Source organism: Hyla sarda, chromosome 12 (assembly GCF_029499605.1).
Source record: "Hyla sarda isolate aHylSar1 chromosome 12, aHylSar1.hap1, whole genome shotgun sequence".
In the NCBI taxonomy this organism is placed as follows: Eukaryota; Metazoa; Chordata; class Amphibia; order Anura; family Hylidae; genus Hyla; species Hyla sarda.
The window spans coordinates 50,670,184-50,692,817 of NC_079200.1; the positions used below are offsets into that span (position 1 = coordinate 50,670,184).

Here is a 22,634-nt window from a genome sequence, read left to right on the forward strand (position 1 = left end):
CCTCAATAACATGGGTTCTGGGAAAGCATAATGAAATAGTGGAGAGTCTAAAGCAGTGGTCTTCAACCTGCGGACCTCCAGATGTTGCAAAACTACAACTCCCAGCATGCCCGGACAGCCGTTGGCTGTCCGGGCATGCTGGGAATTGTAGTTTTGCAACATCTGGAGGTCCGCAGGTTGAAGAACACTGGTCTAAAGAATCACAACAGAGCAAAAATATATATAACTTGTATACAGCGTATGTACAAAAACCCAATCTGGAGAATAATAGCGTTCAAGTCATTTGAACAAGGAGCAAACAGATCTGTTCTTCATCAGCTGACGGAACGCTCTGTTTAGTTCTTACTGGGGAACAAGTTTTTCAGCCAAATATTCCCACTAAGGAAACTTCTGACAGCAAAAGTCTCAGAAGTTAAAATAAATGGCATCCCTAACGCCTGGACGGTACATCCCCACATGTCCTCAGCACAAGACATTTGTTCAAGTATCATTTGTTTATCCAGAATTAGAAAACTGCTTTCTTCCAGAAACAGCGCTACAGCTGCCTGTAGGTTATGTCTGGTATTACAGCTGAAGTGAATGGGACCGAGTTGCACTGTGTGGACAGGTATGGCGCTGTTCTTCAATAAAAAGCAGCAATGTTTTTCTAACCCTGAACAACCAAATGCTTTTTGGCAAGTTTATGGAAGTCTTCACTATTCACATCCATCAACATCTTCATACCAAGTGACCACTTGACCACCAGCCACATTCTACACATAGACTTCCTGATCTCCAATTACTTTGATTTTCAAGAGGATTCGGAGTAGCCACCTGTTTTCATTTTAGGTTTCTGAGACTATAGTTTTAGAGTTGTAACTGTAATTAAAGGGGTACTCCGGCACTTAGACATCTTATCCCCTATCCAAAGGATAGGGGATAAGATGCCTGATGGCGGGGGTCCCCCAACTGGGGACCCCCGTGATCTTGCACGCAGCACCCCAGTTAAAATCAGTCCCCGGAGCATGTTTGCTCCGGGTCTGATTACAGGCGACCACAGGGCCGGCGGTGTGTGACATCACGCCTCCGCCTCCGTGTGACGTCACCCTCCGCCCCTCAATGCTAGCCTATGGGAGGGGGCGTGACAGCTGTCACGCCCCCTCACATAGGCTTGCATTGAGGGGCGGAGCATGACGTCACACGCCGCTGCGGCAGGACCCCTGCGATCAGGCATCTTATTGATCAGGCATCGTTAATTTTCTCTTAAATAAAGAAATTCACCGACCTGTTTCCTGTTCTTGACGTTCTTCTTTTTATCCTTTAGATTCTTTCTGATAAAATTCATGTACAGAATATCCCATTAATCTTTCCATATAGCAGAAGCTTGTAGTCTAATTGCTCATGTCCACTGCTGTGTCTGACGCTATGTTTCGGAGCAGAAACCTAATTGCGTGAACTGTAGCGTCAGACATGAGTGATCAGACTACAAGCTTCTACTATATGGAAAGATTAATGGGAAATTCTGTACATGAATCTTATCGTAAAGAACCTGAAGAATAGAAAGAAGACTGTCACAACAGGTCTGTGAATTCCTTTACTTGTGTGAGCACCACAACTGTATGCCGGAGGCATCTTAATGTGCTCAATCACTGGAGGACCGGAGAATCTCTTCAGGACACACAAGCATAGGATGATGTTGCTCATTCTACACGTGTGCGTTCCAAAGATGGTAGTGCTCCAAGACTTCTAGTGGCTCCAGGGGGAATCTACCTACTGAAGCCCTATCTAGGGTGAACCTACCTACTGAGGGCCTATCTACAGGGGGAACCTACCTACTGGAGCCCTATCTACAGGGCAACCCTACCTACCTACTAAGGGCCTTTCTACAGGGGGAGTCTACCTACTGGAAGCCTATCTACAGGCAGAACCAATCTACTGAGGGCATATCTGCAAGGGGGAGCCTAAATATTGGGGCCTATCTACAGAGTGAACCTACCTAATGGGGGGCTATCTATTGGGGAAATCTACCTAGTAGGGGCTCAATTATAGAGGGAATTGGGGCCTATTTACAGGGGGAGCTACCTATTGGGGGCCTTCAAACAGGTTAACCTACCTACTGGGGCCGATCTACAGGGTAAACCAACTTACTAAAGACTTATCTACAGGGGAAACCTACCTACTGTGGGCTATCTATAGGGAAACCTACCTAATGGGGGCTGACTAGAAACATAGAATGTGTTGGTAGATAACCATTTGGCCTATCTAGTCTGCCCAATATTCTGAATACTATGAATAGTTCCTGGCCCTATCTAATATGAAGGATAGCCTTATGCCTATCTTGTGCACACTTAAACTCTTTCACTGTATTTGCAGTTACCACTTCTGCAGGAAGACTATTCCATGCATCCACTACTCTCTCAGTAAAGTAATACCTTCTGATATTACTGCAGAAACCTTTGCCTCCCTAATATAAAACTATATCCTCTTGAGGTAGTTTTTTTTTCTTTTAAAAATAATTTCCTCCTTGTTCATTCTCTTTATGTATTTAAAAGTTTCTACAGAGGAAACTACCTACTGGGGAGCAAACTAATTACTGGGGGCTTAAATACTGGGTAAACTATCTACTTAGGGGCTCCTATATACTGGGAAAACTACCTTCTGAGACACCTATATAACTACAGTCTTCAGAATCTGTATAGAGCTGGTACCGACCACTGTATGGTGAGATATTGGTCTATTTATAGAATTTTGGACCTTGGTACTTTTTTACTTGTACGCTATCGACAATGCAGTTTAGCTAACTTTAGATTTTAATAGTTCGGACATTTACGCACGCAGTGCTACCACATATGATTATTTTTATTATTATTACATTATTTTATTGAAAAAATAGGAAAAGGGGTGATTCCAACTTTTATTAGGGGAGGGGCTTATTCACATTTATTAACTTTTTTATTTTTTACACTTTTTACTTTTTTTTTTGCCATAGGCAGCTATACTATGCAATCTTTTGATTGCATACACTGTTCAATGCTATGCCATAGCATAGCATTGATCAGTGTTATCGGTGCCCTGCTGCTCCAGCCTGCATGGCAGGCTTGGAGCAGCAGATGACCCATCTGGCAATGACCCATCTGGCAAGCAGGCAGGTAAGCACCCTCCGCCATCCTCTCAGCTGATCGGGACATCGCGATTTGTTGCAATAGTCCCGATCAACTCCGCTGAGCTTCCGGGATACTTTCGCTTTCATTTAAGACGCTGCAATCAACTTTGATTACGGCATCTAAAGGGTTAATGACGGACATCAGCCCGATCGGAAGTGCCCGGCATTAACCCTGGGTCCTGGCTGCTGATAGCAGTCGGGACCCACAAGGTTTGAAGCGTTCTCTGCTTGTGAGAAAGCTTCAAACCCCAGTAACGTGACCAGGGGGTACAGGTATGCCCTGAGTCCTTAAGTACCAAAACTCCAGGGCATACCACTACGCCCTGCATCCTTAAGTGATTAAAATTGCTACTGCAGTTTTTAAGCCAAAGTCTGAAGTGGATCCAGCAGTAAGAAGTAGTAGAAATCCTTCCATTATATTTCCTATATTTACTTTTGAATACACTTCTGGCTTTGGCTCAAAAACTGCAGCGGCAGTTTAAAAAAAAAAAAAAAACGCTAGAAAAACCTGTGTGGAAACCTAACCGAATAGATCTCAAGACTGGTAACTCTCAAATATGGTGGACTTTAAAAGGGTTATCCAGGGATAGAAAAACGAAGCTACTTTCTATCAAAAACGGTCCCCACCGATCTTCAGGTTGGGTGTGGTTCTGCAGCTCGGTTCCATTGAAGTGAATAGAGCCAAGTTTTAAAACCACACCCAACCTGGAGACAGACAGGGAGCTGTTTTTGAAAGAAAGTAGCAGTGTGTTTTCTATTCCTAGATAACCCCTTTAAGAATGATGGATCTATAGAAAAAGTGAACTGCCTGAACAGTGGCTCTTCAGCTTGGTGGATCTTAAACCCTTCTTGATCAGGGACATTATCTTGCCCAGACTATGCTGTACCTCCCGGACATTTATAGTCTATGGGCGGTCGGCAAGTGGTTTTAGGAATGGTGGATCTTATGGTGGACCACTAGGATGGTGGCTCTCAAAAATGCTTAAATACCAGTAAGAGAGGAAAAGCACTGTATAGGAGAAAACGTAGATTGAGTCACGTTTTAAATATCTGATATGAACTTTTATTCCCAAAACAGATGAACAAAAAGTTTTATATTACTTTACGACCTCTCACCTGGATGCAGCAATCTCGGATTTCTGTCTTGCTATGGCAGCCGCTCTTTGCGCTCCTTCTATACTTCTGTCTACTTTCTGTCTGATCTTCGCACTCTTTAGAGGGATCACTCTCTTCTTCATTCCTTTTATGAAAACATTGTTCCTGTACTTTCCTTCTTCCTTTGTGCCATCTGGAAAGGTGGTACAACCATAGCCATGTCTCAGATTGTCCAACCATTCTCCCTCATACTTCAGCCCACTGGATCGCTCACTTATTCCAAAGCCAGATCTCTTATCTTTCTTCCATTCACCCATGTAGACCTCAGTGGTGGTGGCATCAATGTCGGCCTCGACTGGTGGAAATTCTTCTGGTTCAGTACCGTCTCCAAAACTAACAGTAGATGTGGCATCACTAGCTCCAGAACTCATACTGCTAATGCCCTTCAAGAAGCTCAGTTTACTTCTTTGAGATGAAAGTGATGTCTTCGAATCAGATTTTCGCAGCTTACCAAGTAGGGAACCTCTCCTGAAAATACCCTTCTTTTGCTCCTTGAGGGCTTCAGCATCTGCATAGAGCGAAAGGGCAAAGCCACCTCTTGTGATAGTTGGAGACACTATGTTATCTGGAGACATTGACATGGCATCGTGTTGGGCCAATGTTCCATTGCTGTGCTCGCTGCGAAGGGAGGTCAGGGAGGTGCGCAAAGGATTTCGAACAACAGCAGCCATTCCATATGGGACACTTTGGCGTACTCCATACCCCTCTCTGATTCCATTTGCAAACTGACCCTGGTAGGTTCCTAAAGACAAAAGGGTAGACAAAACTTAAACCTCTTGTTAAAAAAAAAATAATAATGAAAAAATTAATATATTATATATTGCATACTCAGTAAGTCACAAGTATGACTTCATTAAATAGACTTCATAAGCTGTGAGAGCTTGGCTACTACCTTAATGGCCAGCATACATCTTGAAGATGTTGAAGACCAGAGCCATAGCTACATTGACATAATATTGACTAGTCATAAATCATATTAGTGAAAGCTTCAATTTCTGGGTATTGGGTGCACCCCCTATGTCACACATGTAAAGGTATATTTAGAACTGTGCATTTACAGTAAAAGTAGTCCTTAACTAAGTGGATGACCCTCTGTTCTCTGTCACGGATATGTAAACTGCTGTGGATCCACAAGAGGATTAGCTCCATTGTCATTCAGTGGAATTAACTTTGAGGAATCTATGGAAATAAGTAGCATGCTATCCTTTTCCGTAGCGGTGTCAAAAATGTAACTTTCCAGTACATGTATATGGGGTTGATGGAACCAAATTTTTACGTGTAGGAAATAGATTGTCATCAGAACTGATTTGTATTTCAGCCAGAAATTCCCAATGAAATTAGCATGAACAATTACTTGGTATTTAATCTGTTTATAAATGATGCAGTCGGACTTCGTGGTACTCTTTCTTTAATGCAGATTACAACAACTCTGTAGCATTGCAACAAAGTGGCAGAGTATAAGGCTGTACATTTTGGGGCAAAAAATAATGGGCCACACTTGGGTTAGTCTACAATTTGGGTGTATTTGTTGATAATAACCTAAATTTTAGCAATGTTAGTATGCTGCAACAGAAGCCAACAAGATATTGACTTGATTTATTTTATTTTTTATTTTTTTTAAAGGCATGGCTAAGAGAGACAAAAGTATTATTTTACCCCTTAATAAAGCACTGGCAGTATGATGACATCTTGAGTAAGCAGTCCAGGTTTGGGCACCAGTCCATAAATAAGATATCAGAGAGTTGGAGAGAGTTCAGAGAATGGCAACTAAACAATATGAGGTATGGAACATCTCAGCTGTAAAGATAGGTTAGCAAACTAAACTTATTTACCCTAGAGAAGAAATTCTTTAAAATCTGTAAATGGTTCTATAAAAACCATTGCAGTAAATCATCCTTTTTTATTGGATAAAACAAATAACATGTCACTACTTAAAGGGGTACTCCATTGCTAGACATCTTATCCCCTATCCAAAGAATAGGGCATAAAATGTCGGATCGCGGGGGTCTGGCCGTTGGGACACCCCATGATCTCTGTGCAGACACCCGGTGTTCTGAACATTATGGTTTTGGGTAGCCATGGTCATGCCGTCACACTACATACCCTTGTGCCGTCATGCCATGCCCCTTCCCATAGACATGAATGGAGGGGGCATGGCGTGATGTCATAACCACGGCTGCCCAAACTGAGCGTTCTGAACACAATGTTCAGAACGCTGGGTGTTTGCATGGAGAACACAGTTTCCCAGTGGCTGGACCCCCGCAATCAGACATCTTATCCCCTATTTTTTGGATAGGGAATAAGATGTCTAGCAATGGAGTACCCCTTTAAGGTTAAAAGAATTAAACATTTTAATAAAAATAAATTTAAAAAAAAAATTGTCACCACCTTCAGAAGCCTTACTTTACTCTCTGAACAATAAAGTTATGGAGCACACTTCACATGAGGAGATAATGGCTGAAAGTGTGGAGAGATGTAAAAAAGGGTTATATGTCTTCCTTGTAAACCACAATGTACAGGGTTATTGGGATTCAAGGAGAATGTGAACATGGATTTGTCGGATTGCTAGCAGGGGTCAGGAAGGATTTTTTTCCCACTTTATATCGAGTTGGGTTTTGTCATAAGATGTATTTTCTGCTTTCCACTGGAGCAACTAAGTTTGTAAGTATAAACGTAGTACCGTAGCTTAAGTCTTTCAAGCAAAAACATGCTACAGCCAGTACAATTTGGGACAACACTATATTCATGTGTAATATATCTATGAGTGATAGTTTTATTTAACCCCTTGGGGACGGAGTGTTTTTCCGTTTTTGCACTTTCGTTTTTTCCTCCTTACCTTTTAAAAATCATAACCCTTTCAATTTTGCACCAAAAAATCCATATGATGGCTTATTTTTTGTGCCACCAATTCTTCTTTGTATTGACATTAGTCATTTTAACCAAAAAGAAAAATCATTGTGCGACAAAATTGAACAAAAAATCAAATTTTTAACTTTTGGGGGCTTCCGTTTCTACGCAGTACATTTTTCGGTAAAATTACACCTTATCTTTATTCTGTAGGTCCATACGATTAAAATGATACCCTACTTATATAGGTTTGATTTTGTTGTACTTCTGGAAAAAATCATAACTACATGCACGAAAATGTATATGTTTAAAATTGTCATTTTCTGACCCCTATAACTTTTTAATTTTTCCGTGTATGGAGTGGTATTATGGCTAATTTTTTACGCCGTGATCTGAAGTTTTCTAGCGGTACCATTTTTATATTGATCGGACTTTTTGATCGCCTTTTATTCATTTTTTCATGATATAAAAAGTAACCAAAAATACGCAATTTTGGAATTTGGAATTTTTTTTGCGTGTACGCCATTGACCGTACGGTTTAATTGACAATATATTTTTATAATTTGGACATTTCTGCACGCAGCGATACCACACATGTTTATTTTTATTTACACAGTTTTGGTTTTTTTTGGGAAAAGGGGGGTGATTCAAACTTTTATTAGGGGAGGGGTTAAATGATCTTTATTCACTTTTTTTTCCACTTTTTTTTTGCAGTGTTATAGGTCCCATAGGGACCTATAACACTGCACACACTGATCTTTTACATTCAATAGTTTCTCATAGGAAACCAGTGATCGATGATTCTGCTGCTTGACTGCTCATGCCTGGATCTCAGGCATTGAGCAGTCATTCGGCGATTGGACAACAGGAGGCAAGGTAAGGGACCCTCCTGCTGTCCTAGAGCTGTTCAGGATGCCGCGATTTCACCATGGCTATCCCGAACAGCCCCCTGAGCTAACAGGCAGTGTTTTACTTTCACTTTAGACGCGGTGTTCAACTTTGAACACCGTGTCTAAAGGGTTAATAACGTGCGGCACCGCGATCAGTGCAGCGCTATTAGCCACGGGTCCCAGCCGTTGCTAGGTGCCGGGGCCCGCCCCGCGTGGCCCCGCGTTATAGACAGGGAGTGGGCGTCCCCAACAGGTTAAATACAATTTTCTGATGCCAAAATATCCCTTTAGGGTACGTTCCCACACGGCGTATTTGCTGCGTATTTGCTGCTGCGTATTTTATTTTCTCTGTTGAAGTCAATGGGTAGGAAAATACGCAGCACCAAATACGCAGCAAATACGCAGCAAAATACGCCGTGTGGGAACGTACCCTTAGGGTACGTTCACGCTTACAGGATCTGCTGCATCTCTGGAGCTGATTTTGCTGCCCGTTGAAGATAATTGGTAGCAAAATCAGCTTCACAAAATATGCAGCAAATATATGCAGCAGATCCTTTACATGTGAACATCCCCTTAAAGGGGTACTCCGGTGGAAACCTTTTTTTTTTTTTTTTTATCAACTGGTGCCAGAAAGTTAAACAGATTTGTAAATTACTTTTATTAAAAAATCTTAATCCGTCCAGTACTTATTAGCTGCTGAATACTAAAGAGGAAATTATTTTATTTTTTAACACAGTGCTCTCTGCTGACATCACGAGCACTGTGCTCTCTGCTGACATCTATGTCCATTTTAGGAACTGTCCAGAGCAGCATATGTTTGCTATGGGGATTTTCTCCTACTCTAGACAGTTCTTAAAATGGACAGAGATGTCAGCAGAGAGCACTGTGGTCATGATGTCAGTAGAGAGCTCTGTGTTCCATAAAGAAAATAATTTCCTCTGTAGTATTCAGCAGCTGACAAGTACTGGAAGGATTAAGATTCTTAAATAGAAGTAATTTACAAATCTGTTTAACTTTCTGGCACCAGTGGATTAAAAAAAAAAAATGTTTTGCACCGGAGTACCCCTTTAAAGTACGTTCAGATGAGCGGAACCACAGCGTATTTTACACTGCGGATCTGCAGCCGAAGGACCGCTACAGGGTGCCTTTAGATGTGCCTGCTCGGAGCGGTAATACGCTGATACGAGCAGACACACTGCGATGTGCGTAGTATACTCGCACATTACAGCTGCTCTCAACGGCCGCGATGTGTGCGAGTACACCACGTGTACGGATTTTGCAGCAGATTTTCAGCTGCTTATGTTCAGCTGCTTATTTTCTACAGCTTTTTTTCTGCTGCTCATTTTATTATTGACTTATCAGCAAAAAATAGGCAGCTGAAAATAAGCAGAAAATAAAAAGCAGCAGATCAGGTGCGGAAAATGGCACAAAAATCTGTTTGTGTGAACGAGCCCTTATAGAGGTTTACTATTAATGAGCCATGATGGTCCCCATTAGAGTAAACCATCAATGCATGATCTTTAAGGGTCACTAGGAACCCCATTCAAGTGATGACCCCTCCAATTCACTACAGTATCAAACACAGTGCCACTCTCGTCCACGTGGCTGTGTTAGGTACTGCAGTTCAATCACAGCTCATGCCTATTCTTTTGACGATTTGACCTACAGTATTGGCCACAGCCACATGAACATGCGTGGGTCACATCTTCCTGGTATTTAGACCCCCAAAGATCACACATGTATGTGTGGTGGCCCAGTACAGGAGTTGCTCTCCTGTACCCTTTCTGTCCTGTGTGGCAGACTCTATTCCAGTGTCCCCTGAGTCCACCTTCATTATATGTGCCCTAAATAGTTAATAGTGTCCTATATTATTTATCAATCTGTCTTTCTAATGTTCATATGCCTTTAAATGTTGTTACCAAGTCCTATGTAACCAGGTAAGGTGTCAGTGACCAGGTGACTTGTGGGTGACTTATAGGACCCCTCCAAATTGATCCCTTATAAACCAAGGGAGGAGCTAGCCAGAGTGGTTCTGAATGCAGGAGCAGTAGAGTCAAGAACTGAGAGTGTCTGGTGTCCTGAAGGCCTAACCACGCTTCCACCTACCAAGTGCCCCTTCAGGTGAATATCAAAGCCTGGTAAGCAGTCACAGGGATGAAGTCTAGACAGTCATAGTCAAGTCAGTTAAGTTTGCTAAAGTCAGCGTGGGTCTGCATAATTCAATCCAAATCCACTACAAGTACCAGCAAGCCCGCAAGTCTCCTAAAGTCACTGGTCATCTCCTTGGACCTAACTGAGCTGTAAAGACTATTCCCTCTGTCTGCCTCAGCAAAACTGCAGCTGTTCCGTAACTTTGCATTGGAGTGATTATTTGCCCCACGCCTAGCCCAGGAACCAGCGACCATACCTCAGGTGGTGTAGAGAACAACCACGACCTGGCGTCACGAACACAAGGGGTTAATGCCATCTGTAACAACATCTGCCCTACCATCAACACCCTCACCACATATGGCTTATCACTTATTTCTGGATAATCTGTCAAATGCTTAATACATACTTATATATTTGAGTGCATATATGTAACTCCTAATTTGATGTTCTGGTTGCAAATGTTACCATTAGTTATAGCAGAAGCAATAGCGGTAATGTAGTTTTAGGAGCAGAAATGGTACAGGAATAGGAATAAAGTAGTGGTAACAGACAGTATGGTAGCAGAGGTAATAGTAGTAGTACTGCAATAGGAGACATAGTAATATAAAATTAGGAGTAGTAGCAGTAATCTAGTAGTAGCAGTAATAATAGTGCCATTATAGTATTAAGAACAGTAGTAGTATGGAAGTAGGAGTAATAGTATAGTTGTAGTGGGGCTGATAGGAATAGGGGTGATTATAGTGTAAGGTGCAGTAGTAGTAGAAAAATAGTGGTAGTAGTAGTTTTATTAGTAGTGTAGCAGTGATGAAAGTATCAATAGTAAGAATAGTAGTGTAGCTTTAGGAGCAGTAGTAGTAATGAATAAGAGTATTGGTATAGTAATTGAGACAGTGATAAATATAATGGTAATAGTAGTGTTAGTAACTTAGTATAGTATTGAGCAGTGGTAGTGGTAATAATAGTATAATATTAGGAGTAGCAGTGGAGCGGTAGTGGTCATAGTAGTACAGTATAGGGAGTAGTAGTTTTATTAGTAACAGTACAGTGATCCCTCAACTTACAATGGCCTTAGGTTACAATAGTTTCAACATACAATGGTCTTTTCTGGACCATTGTAACTTGAAACCAGACTGAACATACAATGCCACAGACAGTCCAGATCTGTGAAACATGTCAATGGCCGGAAGATCTGACCAATCAGAATGGACATTTCACCAGTAAAACACCTGTATTACTAAAGTGCATGCTCTGAATTCCTGTCTGGTAGCGCCCCCTTTCAGAACAGGAAGGTATTACATGTTCTGTACTCTTTACCTGTGCCACAGTTAGCTGCTCCTTTGGACACCAGGTGGGGACAGCTCCATGTTACTTTTTTAAGGACACTACATGTATTGTACAGGACCCCGAAGAAGCTCCTGTCCTCTACATAGACAGTAATTACAGCTCCCAGCAGCTCTTTTTTTTTTTTATATGTAAGGATTTGCTTTATCTACATTAGACATCTACTTATTTTTCTTTAATCCTCACTTTTTCCTATTTTTGGAAGACATTTTGGGGGCTTCAGAACCAATTACTAATTACCATGGTTTCAACATACAATGGTTGTTCTGGAACCGTTTTATAATGTAACTTGAGGGACCACTGTATTAGCATAGCATTAGGAGTAGTAGTATAATGGTATTAAGAGTAGTGGTGTAGTGACATTGATAGTATAGTATTTACAGAAGTAGTATAGTAGTAGTAGTGCAGGTGTAGTAGTAGTAGTAGTAGTAGTGCAGGTGTAGTAGGAGTAGTGCAGGTGTAGTAGGAGTAGTGCAGGTGTAGTAGGAGTAGTGTACACTTAAATAATGACAACAGCATAATAATAATTGTTACCATTACTATTTATATTAAAACCTCTTTCTCATTTCCAAGGACCCTGAAGCGCATTCACACACAATGAGCCATTCACAGCTTGTGTCTAGAGAATGGTTTTAGGTCCAGCTCTATGAAATGGTAGCACTGACCATTATTGAAGTCCTGCCAGTCAGGGTTAGTTGGGAGAACAATCTCTCCTTCATTCCCCCTCCCTATAATTCAAGCACCCTTTCTTCAACAATAACGCACCACTTATTCCTCAGCTCTGGCACTGGCCACAAATATATAGAGAATTTTTCTAGTATACACACGGGCCTTTGTCCCAAACTTAGCTTAGGTCAGAAGTCCACCAGACACCAACATACTTCACTGGGTTATCATGTCCAAGAAGGAGAAGTAGCAGATGACCGTATTCATTGAATGACGCCTCTCCATACACTTAATATTACACATTATAAATATAAGGTGTCAGAATCAGGCTCAGTACTCCAGACATATCGTGTTCCCACACCCCATACTGTAACACATAGCTGTAGAAATTATATCCTACAGGCCACCTAATGTATAATGCTGAACCAGCGCATTTCAGGTCAACTGATTCCTTGAATAGTCTTCACAGAGATCTGATATTTCTGTTGACTGATTATAAAGCTTTGGGGGGGGGGGGAGGGGGATATGTCCAATTTATAAGGAGAAAAGGTCATTTTCACTTTATCATAACTAATATTCATTGAATAACCTGTGAATGGAATCACTGAGTTCTCCGCCCTGGAGCTTCCAGTTGTTCAGCATCGGCTACTGGAAGAATGCAGAGAGCTGTATCTCACAATGGCAGGAGAGGAAAGGGTTGGAGACCACTCCTTTAGAAGATAACTCAACCTCCATAGAGGTGGAGCATGGGAGCACATTTCAAATTAAAGCATGGGTGTAGCTATTGATGGTCCTAAGCAGAGGTGTAGCTAGGATAGAGCAGTTGGGGCATATGCACCGGCTGCTAAGGGGGGCACAATCAAGTTATCTAGCCTTGGCAAGGGTATTGAAATGCAGGAGTAGGGCAGCAGGCAAGTAAGAAGGCATAGCTACAGCCGGTACTAAGCTTACAATCACACCCAGGCACCGATGCTTGCATTATCCCATGGTCCCCCCTGATACATATGAGAATGTGACATGCAATAGTTTTGTGAGGAGCTGTAATAGATTTTGCATCTGGGCCCCAGAGCTTCAAGTTACACCTCTTGCTATAAGGTTTGGTTTATGTCTTTAGACATTTTGTAGGACTCAGTACCTGTACTTCCAATTACTCTTGTCCTATTGGCACTGGCATGTGCCGAAATTAGATCAGGAAGATCACTAGTATAATAACATTTGGTCAATGTATAGTACAGTACGTCTAGTAAAGTGGTTTGCAAAAAGAAGCTCCCTCAAGGTGCCATTAGTGATCTGCAGTAACGGTCTACGGTACCTTACTGATGTGGACCTACATGAGGGAGGAAAGTTCATACATGGGGTCTAAGGGCCATCATACACTATGGGTAATTTCGGGGTGCTCCTGAAACTTTAGTAGACTTCACTTGAACATATACATGGTGCATTGCCATCCCATTCAGATCAATGTAAGTAAAGTCAGCTTTTTATTTGCAGATACAGTAATCTGACTTTCCCCTTCACTCTAGGAATTGGTTGGAATCGCAGTTCATAGATCCTCACAATAACAATGGCTCAATGAGTTCACTTCAGGGGTGTACATAACTTATATCTCATCTGCATCTTAGGACTTATACATATCTTAAAGAACCTACATACAATAGTCATGATCATTCCAGGAGGTTGTTATATCATAGGGGAACTGAGGAAGAACAGATGGCTTTCCTACTATAACTGATGGAGAAACACCTGCCCATATATGTTCCTCTACAACAGGGGTCTCAAACTCAAAATATCTGGGGGCCACTGGAGGTAGCAGCTGGGTGAGGCTGGGCCACATGCGCCCCTCACATATAATGTACAATCATGCGCCCCTCACATATAATGCCCCATCATGCGCCCCTCACATATATTGCCCCCATCATGCGCCCGTCACATATATTGCCCCCATCATGCGCCCGTCACATATAATGCCCCCATCATGTGCCCCTCACATATAATGCCCCATCATGCGCCCCTCACATATATTGCCCCCATCATGCGCCCCTCACATATAATGTACAATCATGCGCCCCTCACATATAATGCCCCATCATGCGCCCCTCACATATATTGCCCCCATCATGCGCCCGTCACATATATTGTCCCCATCATGCGCCCGTCACATATATTGTCCCCATCATGCGCCCCTCACATATAATGCCCCCCGTCATGCGCCCCTCACATATAATGCCCCCATCACGGGCCCCTCACATATAATGCCCCCATCATTCGCCCCTCACATATAATGCCCCCATCATGCGCCACTGAAATATAATGCCCCCATCATACCCCCCTCACATATAATGCCCCCATCATGCGCCCCTCACATATAATGCCCCATCATGCGCCCCTCACATATATTGCCCCCATCATGCGCCCCTCACATATAATTCCCCCATCATGCGCCCCTCAAATATAATGCCCCCATCTTGCGCCACTGAAATATAATGCCCCATCATACCCCCCTCACATATAATTCCCCCCATCATGCGCCCCTCACATATAATGCCCCCATCTAGCACCACTGAAATATAATGCCCCCATCATACCCCCCTCACATATAATGCCCCAATCATGCGCCCCTCACATATAATGCCCTCATCATGCGCCCCTCACCTGTAATGCCCCCATCATGCATCCCTCACCTATAATGCCCCAATCATGCGTCCCTCACCTTTAATGCCCCCATCATGCGCCCCTCATATATAATATCCCCATCATATGCCCCTCACATATAATGCCCCCATCATGTGCCCCTCACATATAATGCCCCCATCATGTGCCCCTCACATATAATCCCCCTATCATGTGCCCCTCACATATAATGCCCCCATAATGCGCCCCTCACATATATTGCCCCATAATGCGCCCCTCATATATAATGCCCCATCATGCACCCCTCACATATAATGCCCCCATCATGCACCCCTTACATATAATGCCCTGATCATGCGTCCCTCACATATAATGTTCCCATCATGCGCCCCTCACATATAATGCCCCCGTAATGCACCACTCACATATAATGCCCCCATAATGCGGCCCTCACCTGTAATGCCCCCATCATGGATCCCTCACCTATAATGCCCCAATCATGCGTCCCTCACCTTTAATGCCCCCATCATGCACCCCTCATATATAATGCCCCCATCATGCGCCCCTCATATATAATATCCCCATCATGCACCCCTCATATATAATGCCCCCATCATGCGCCCCTCATATATAATATCCCCATCATATGCCCCTCACATATAATGACCCCATCATGTGCCCCTCACATATAATCCCCCTATCATGTGCCCCTCACATATAATTCCCCCATCATGCGCTCCTCATATTTAATGCCCTCATCATGTGCCCCTCACATATAATTCCCCCATCATGCACGCCCTCATCATGCTCTGAATTTAACGCTGCCACACAATGCGTCCTATAAATATAATAATACCACACACTGCGTCCTATGAATATAATACTGTCACACACTGAATTTATACACATTACAATGCTTCACACCTTCATCCCCACTTCCCCTCCATTACTGTTCCTCATGCCTGCACCCCCTCTTCCTATCCGATACTGTTCCTCATGCCTGCACCCCCTCTTCCTATCCAATACTGTTCCTCATGCCTGAACCCCCTCTTCCTATCCAATACTGTTCCTCATGCCTGCACCCCCTCTTCCTATCCAATACTGTTCTTCACGCCTGCGTCCCCTCTTCCCCTCCATAACTGTGCCTCATGCCTGCATCCCCCCTTCCCCTCCATTACAGTTCCTCAATCTTGCACTGCCCTCACACCCTTTCACTGTGCCTTATTCCTGCACTCCCTCACACCCTTCTCTATATTACTGTTCTCCATGCCCCATTCACCCTAAAACAACCACTATGTAACGTACCGAGCAGGCTCCTGTGGCCCCACTGCTGCTGTGTTTGCTAACGCCGTCCTCAGCGCGGCGCAGCTAGACTCCACCCACCAACATACAAGCATACAAGCTCTATTAACACCACTCGAGACCGCGATCAGTGTTCTGTGACCGCGGACGCAACAGCAGACGCAGTGCACGCGCCTGGCGGCCTATGCAGCAGGCCACCTGTGCTGGCCTCTGGGCCTATTTTAACATAGGGGCCTGGAGCTGTAGCTCCATCCGGCCCTGTTAAGTGGGCCTCAAAATTTCGTTTTGCTGGCAGCGAGTTTGAGACCCCTGCTCTACAACTAGTTTTCTGTGATGACTTAACCTAAAAAATGGATTTCAAAAGTTCTAGTGTAGGTCTAAGGTCTGGAACCAGCTTTTACTGACGTTGGTTACTTTTACCTGGGCATACCCTATCTGATCTATTTCCCCTCTATATAACCATACTATCAACCATTTTCTATCCAGCCTGATGGACACACCAGTACACAAGCAATTACTATCTGTTATCTTATACAGCTCCAAACACAAGGATTTCAATGGGACAAAAACAGCGAACACACCTAGATCTTACTTAATTACGCACATGCGCAGACCAACAGGCCCATCAATGGATATTGGTACAGGAGAGCAAGTTTGGGTTTGTTCTGGACTTTGGTAACTTTGCAGTTTGGACCTAATGTGGGTCAGAAAACTTGTAGAATACAGTATAGAGCAAATGTATTCCAATTGCCAGCATTCTGAGTTTTGGAACAGTTGGGTAGAAACAGGTTGGAGATCTCTGGTTTAGTAGCTTGGCCACTTCTAAAGACCTCAGAGCTGTTGGGTGTGACAGAGATGTTATAGGGTAAGACTTATAGTAACGATAGTATAGATCCAGCACCACAGTAGATGCAAGCTTTGCCCCAGAGAACCTCATGGAAAATATAAGTTATAAATAGCTTTAAGCACAGTCCAAAAATTCTGCTATGAAAAGCACACATGGATTCCCATGAAGTCCCATATGACATAATGTGTGATATCTGAATGGACATGTATGGCTATTCTGGGGAACCAAGATTACAGACCCCATGTTGAATCATAATTATAGGAAAAAGTGTCTCCTACGTGTCCGTAGATAGGATGACTTAGTTGTTTTGTCAATTTCAGGTGTTTTGTTCTGAAACAATTGAAGATTCCCAAAGCTGATGGCCAACTGGCAAATTGTTCTTGGATCATCTATTATCCACTATATCATAAAGCGGCATACATAAGAAGTACTGGACAGGTACAAATGACCATGGTATCCACAAAAATTCAAGTTTAGTTTTGTAAAAAAAAAAATTCAAAATCTATTTGGACATACATTGGGAGAAATAAACATTTCCAACTCTTATGGGAAACAAATAGGTGGGACTTTGTTCATTGCCTGTTGTAACCTCCCACCCATGTAATGATGTAATAATGGATCATGGGTATTTTTTATGGGGAGGGGTCAAGGTGTAATCCAATGTACACAACCATCAACATCATCTCCTGTTCTTACTTTCTAAACTTTGCAGCCTTCAGAAAAAAAGTGGTTATTTTCATGGAATTGTTGGCTGAACAAATGGTTGGTCCAATCTACAATGGCCCTCTAGGAGCCATATTCATTGCCATGGGTACATCCCTACCTCTAGTATGGCAGTTGTGTTCTCTCTAAACATACCATAGACACAAGACTATGTACATGGCCATTTAATCTATGGAGGCTTCCTGACCCTTTGGTCAAAGTTTGTTGATGGTGAAAGGATAGATCGAACAGGTTGGATTTTATCTATTCATTCCTATTATTTCCCATGAGATAAGCAGCGTGGGAGGTGTCTTTCAGCTGCTCATCGTAACCTCCTCTGCTGATTTAATATACACCAGCCAATTAACTGTAAACATGCAGTAATGTATATGGTGAGCTGCTCTGGTAAAAGTTTTGATAATTTATTAAACATTGTGACAACCCCCCCACACAAGTATAGGACGAACTGACATGAGAACATCTATGACACCCAATGAAAAGCTTAGAATAAACATTGACTAAGGTGACATGCTGAATTCTGTAGTGCCACTACTCATCTTTAACACAGAAATATACTGTAGCTGGCTTCCTACCTCCATCTGCATACGTTTCAGTACCATATCCATCTTGTAGTCCACTTTGCCATGTCCCCTCATACTTGGCTCCAGTGGTCATGCTCTGACGGACTCCATACCTTCCTTTAAATCCATGGGTCCATTCACCCTTGTACACCCAGTGTCCTTTAGTTTCAATGCCTAAGCCATGTCTTTTTCCTTGCGACCAATATCCTTCATAAGTATTACCACTGGGCCAGGTGTAAATCCCTACTACCTCAAATCCATAATTCCAAGAACCAGAGTATTCTCCCTGGCCTTTTGGCCCGGTGCAGATTCCATGACCATGGGCTTTCCCGCCTTCCCACCCGCCACAGTAAGCTCCTCCATCATCAAAGTCGAATCGGCCGCCACTCATTGTATCTTCTGTTTCCAAAAATCAGTAGGTTTAAACAAAATGAAAAAAAAAAAATGAAATAAAATTTCTTAAATATTTAAAAAAAATATTTGATCAATTTAAAACTAAATATTTTCTTTTACCATGGACGACAATTCCTCCTAAGTAAAGCACAGGATCGGGAGGTGTGTTAATAAGCCTTATAATAAAAGCTTGTATGGGAATCCTGTGCTAGTTCTCACAGTGTACAGAAGGGGAATCTGATTGGATATATTCAGCCTGAGTTTTGTCAAAGTTTGGAAAGGGTTAAATTGCCCTGCAGTCCGTCCATATCCGTGCATTATTTGGCTCTTATTGATCATGATATCATCTTGATGGTCCTGGATATGAACCCCCCTCCCCTTTCGCAGCAAAGCTCCCTCCTTGTGCCCGGGCAGGAGCAGGGCAGAGTCCCAGGCTCACAGTGTGTGAGGGCTGCAGATGAGTGAATGTTAGAACAGACCTAACAAGGCTATTGCATCCCAGCTGTTCCAAAAATAAACCCCAATCGCAGCTCTGCTCAATGGCTACTTCTCAGAGCAGTGCAGAACTAGTGGAGAAGAGGGGCGGCCGGCTAAGAAAAGGAGGGGGACTTAAAATAGATCTGCTGGCTGATTGGGAATTTTTCATGCCGTTTGTGTGTGTGTGTGGATGTGACACTTGAGTTACACTAGAAGAAGACTTACTGGATCTGAAGAGGGAATGATAAATATGATAGTATACCAAAGGATTAAAAACAATAGTAGTACACAATCTAATACCATCATAGCAAGTAAAATATTCAATAAATTAGTATACGCAAAAAAGCAAAGTTGAATAATAAATATTATAAAAACATGACATAATGGAAAGAAACAACAGACAAAATAATGCAATAAATAAAATATCTATAGATGAAACAACATAAAATGTAATATAAAAACAATTAAATTATATATCTTAAACAACATAAAATAACATAATAAAAATGAAAAAATAAGATTCTAGAAATAAATATATGAAGTAATACAATAAAGAAAACAATAAACAAAAATGAAACACTATAAAAATACGCAAAAAATAAAAATAAATGAATATGAAGGAGACAACAAACAAAATCTCTCTCTTTCTCTCTCTCTCTCTCTCTCGCTCTCTCTCTCTCTCTCTGTATATATCTGCAGTCATGGCCGTAAATGTACTTGGCACCCCTGAAATTTTTCTAGAAAATGAAGTATTTCTCACAGAAAAGGATTGCAGTAACACATGTTTTGCTATACACATGTTTATTCTCTTTGTGTGTATTGGAACTAAACCAAAAAAGGGAGGAAAAAAAGCAAATTGGACATAATGTCACCAAACTCCGGAAATGGGCATGGACAAAATTATTGGCACCCTTAACTTAATATTTGGTTGCACACCCTTTGGAAAAAATAACTGAAATCAGTGGCTTCCTATAACCATCAATAAGCTTCTTACACCTCTCAGCCGGAATGCTGGACCACTCTTCCTTTGCAAACTGCTCCAGGTCTCTCTTATTGGAAGGTGCCTTTTCCCAACAGCAATTTTAAGATCTCTCCACAGGTGTTCTATGGGATTTAGATCTAGACTCATTGCTGCCACTTCAGAACTCTCCAACGCTTTGTTGCCATCCATTTCTGGGGGCTTTTTGATGTAGGTTTGGGGTCATTGTTCTGCTGGAAGACCCAAGATCTCGGACACAAACCCAGCTTTTTGACACTGGGCTGTATAGTGCGACCCAAAATCCATTGGTAATCCTCAGATTTCATGATGCCTTGCACACATTCAAGGCACCCAGTGCCAGAGGCAGCAAAACAACCCCAAAACATCATTGACCCTCCACCATATTTCACAGTAGGTACTGTGTTCTTTTCTTTGTAGGCCTCATTCCATTTTTGGTATACAGCAGAATGATGTCTTTACCAAAAAGCTCTATCTCTGTCTCATCTGTCCACAAGATGTTTTCCCAGAAGGATTTTGGCTTACTCAAGTTCATTTTGGCAAAATGAAGTCTTGCTTTTTAATGTCTCTGTGTCAGCAGTGGGGTCTTCCTGGGTCTCCTGCCATAGCATTTCATTTCATTTAAATGTCTTTGGATAGTTTGCACTGACACTGATGCTCCCTGAGCCTGCAGGACAGCTTGGCTATCTTTGAAACTTGTTTGGGGCTGCTTATCCACCATCCGGACTATCCTGCGTTGACACCTTTCATACATTTTTCTTTTCCGTCCACGCCCAGGGAGATTAGCTACAGTGCCATGGGTTACAAACTTCTTGATAATGTTGCGTACTATGGACAAAGGCAAATCTAGATCTCTGGAGATGGACTTGCTACTTTGGGATTGTTGATATTTTTCCATGATTTTGGTTCTCAATTTCTCAGACAGTTCTCTTCTCCTCTTTCTGTTGTCCATGCTCAGTGAGGCACACACAGACACACAATGCAAAGATTTTTTTTAATCTTTTTTTTTATTACCACCACATATTACAAAAAGAAAAAAACGAATAATACAATATTTTATACAAATTTGAATACCCTCCTCCCAACATTTACGACCATGACTGTATATATATATATATATATATATATATATATACATATATATAGCTCAACGTGTGTATTTAAGTGTGTGTGTTTAGATGAAACTTGGTACACATTACCTATATGTCCACAAAAAATATGGGATAGGTAAATTGTTGCTGGCATTGGGTCGCTGGGTGAACGCCTTGGAGAATGGGTGGATTACCATCTCCAACCCCTGACTAAAATCACCCCCACATTCACACAAGACACTAAGCATGTGATTAATATCTTAGAAAAAATCGTGTGGGATGAGCAGTTGTCATGGGCAACGTGTGATGTTATAGGCTTATATCCATGCATTCCCTGGTCTAAAGGCCTCGAGGCCCTGTCCATTCATATGGAAAAGTTCAGCACATACTCCCCTGGTCTGCGGGAATTCATCACCATCGCCACGGAGTTTTTGCTCAAACACAATTACTTCGTGTTCGATGGTGGTTTCTACCTGCAGACCAGGGGAGCATCAATGGGTGCCAAATATTCCCCGTCTTTTGCAAATATCTACATGTTTCACTGGGAGCAACTTTTTATTTTCAGTGACAAAAACCCATATTATGATAATATACACTGGATCAGTCGCTACATAGACGATTTATTGATAATTTGGAGGGGTACAGAAACACTATTTTCAGAATTTGTCAAGTATATTGGAAATAACAACCTAAATTTGGTGTTTACCTCACATTTCGATAAAAATACAATTAATTTTTTGGACATTTCGCTGATTAGTGGGAGTGATGGCATAGAAATTCGCCCCTATAGAAAAGATACAGCCTCTAACTCCATTCTGCTAGCCTCTTCCTGCCATCCACGACATGTCCTGGATAATATTCCCTATGGCGAATTATGTAGAATAAAACGTAATTGCTCTAGTGAGATACAATTTAAAATTGCAGCAGAGGAACTTCATACTAGATTGGAACAGAGGGGTTATAATGAAAAAATATTAAAAAAAGCAGAAATAAGAATAGAAGGACGGGGACGTGAGGAACTAGTATCCTATTCCAGCAGGCATCAGAATAGAAGGGACTCACATAAGGTTGGAGACATATCAGCCATAAATACAAATGAAAATGTAAATTCGAGTAAAGATAGACCACCATTTTTCGTGACCTCATACAGTACTCAATTTGGACAAATTAAGAAAATAATAAATAGATATATCCCGGTATTAGAAACAGACCCAATATTAAGAGACTTATTATCAGAAGGTATTTCTATTGTGTCCAGGAGAGGCCCCACTATTGGAACCAGGGTCTCACCCAGTCTATTTATTAGTCAAAAGGAAAGTGTAAAGGATCGGGACTGGTTGAGGAATATAGGTAATCGCAAATGTGGTCATACCAGATGTATCACATGTACACATATGGTGAATACAAATACTGTAACGTCT

The 22,634-nt window shown here is 42.0% G+C and overlaps 1 protein-coding gene across 1 annotated transcript in view; it reads right to left on the reverse strand.

Moving 5' to 3' along the window:
- JPH2 (junctophilin 2) overlaps window positions 1-18,790 on the reverse strand; it is an 88,799-nt gene extending 70,009 nt beyond the window's left edge. The window contains exons 1-2 of the mRNA XM_056547857.1: window positions 18,268-18,790; window positions 4,259-5,039 (exon numbers count right to left, since the gene is read on the reverse strand). Of these exons, the coding sequence (XP_056403832.1) occupies window positions 4,259-5,039; window positions 18,268-18,646 (1,160 nt within the window). The 5' untranslated portion in view covers window positions 18,647-18,790. The remainder of the gene's footprint in view (window positions 1-4,258; window positions 5,040-18,267) is intronic.
- Between the last annotated feature and the right edge of the window lie 3,844 nt (window positions 18,791-22,634).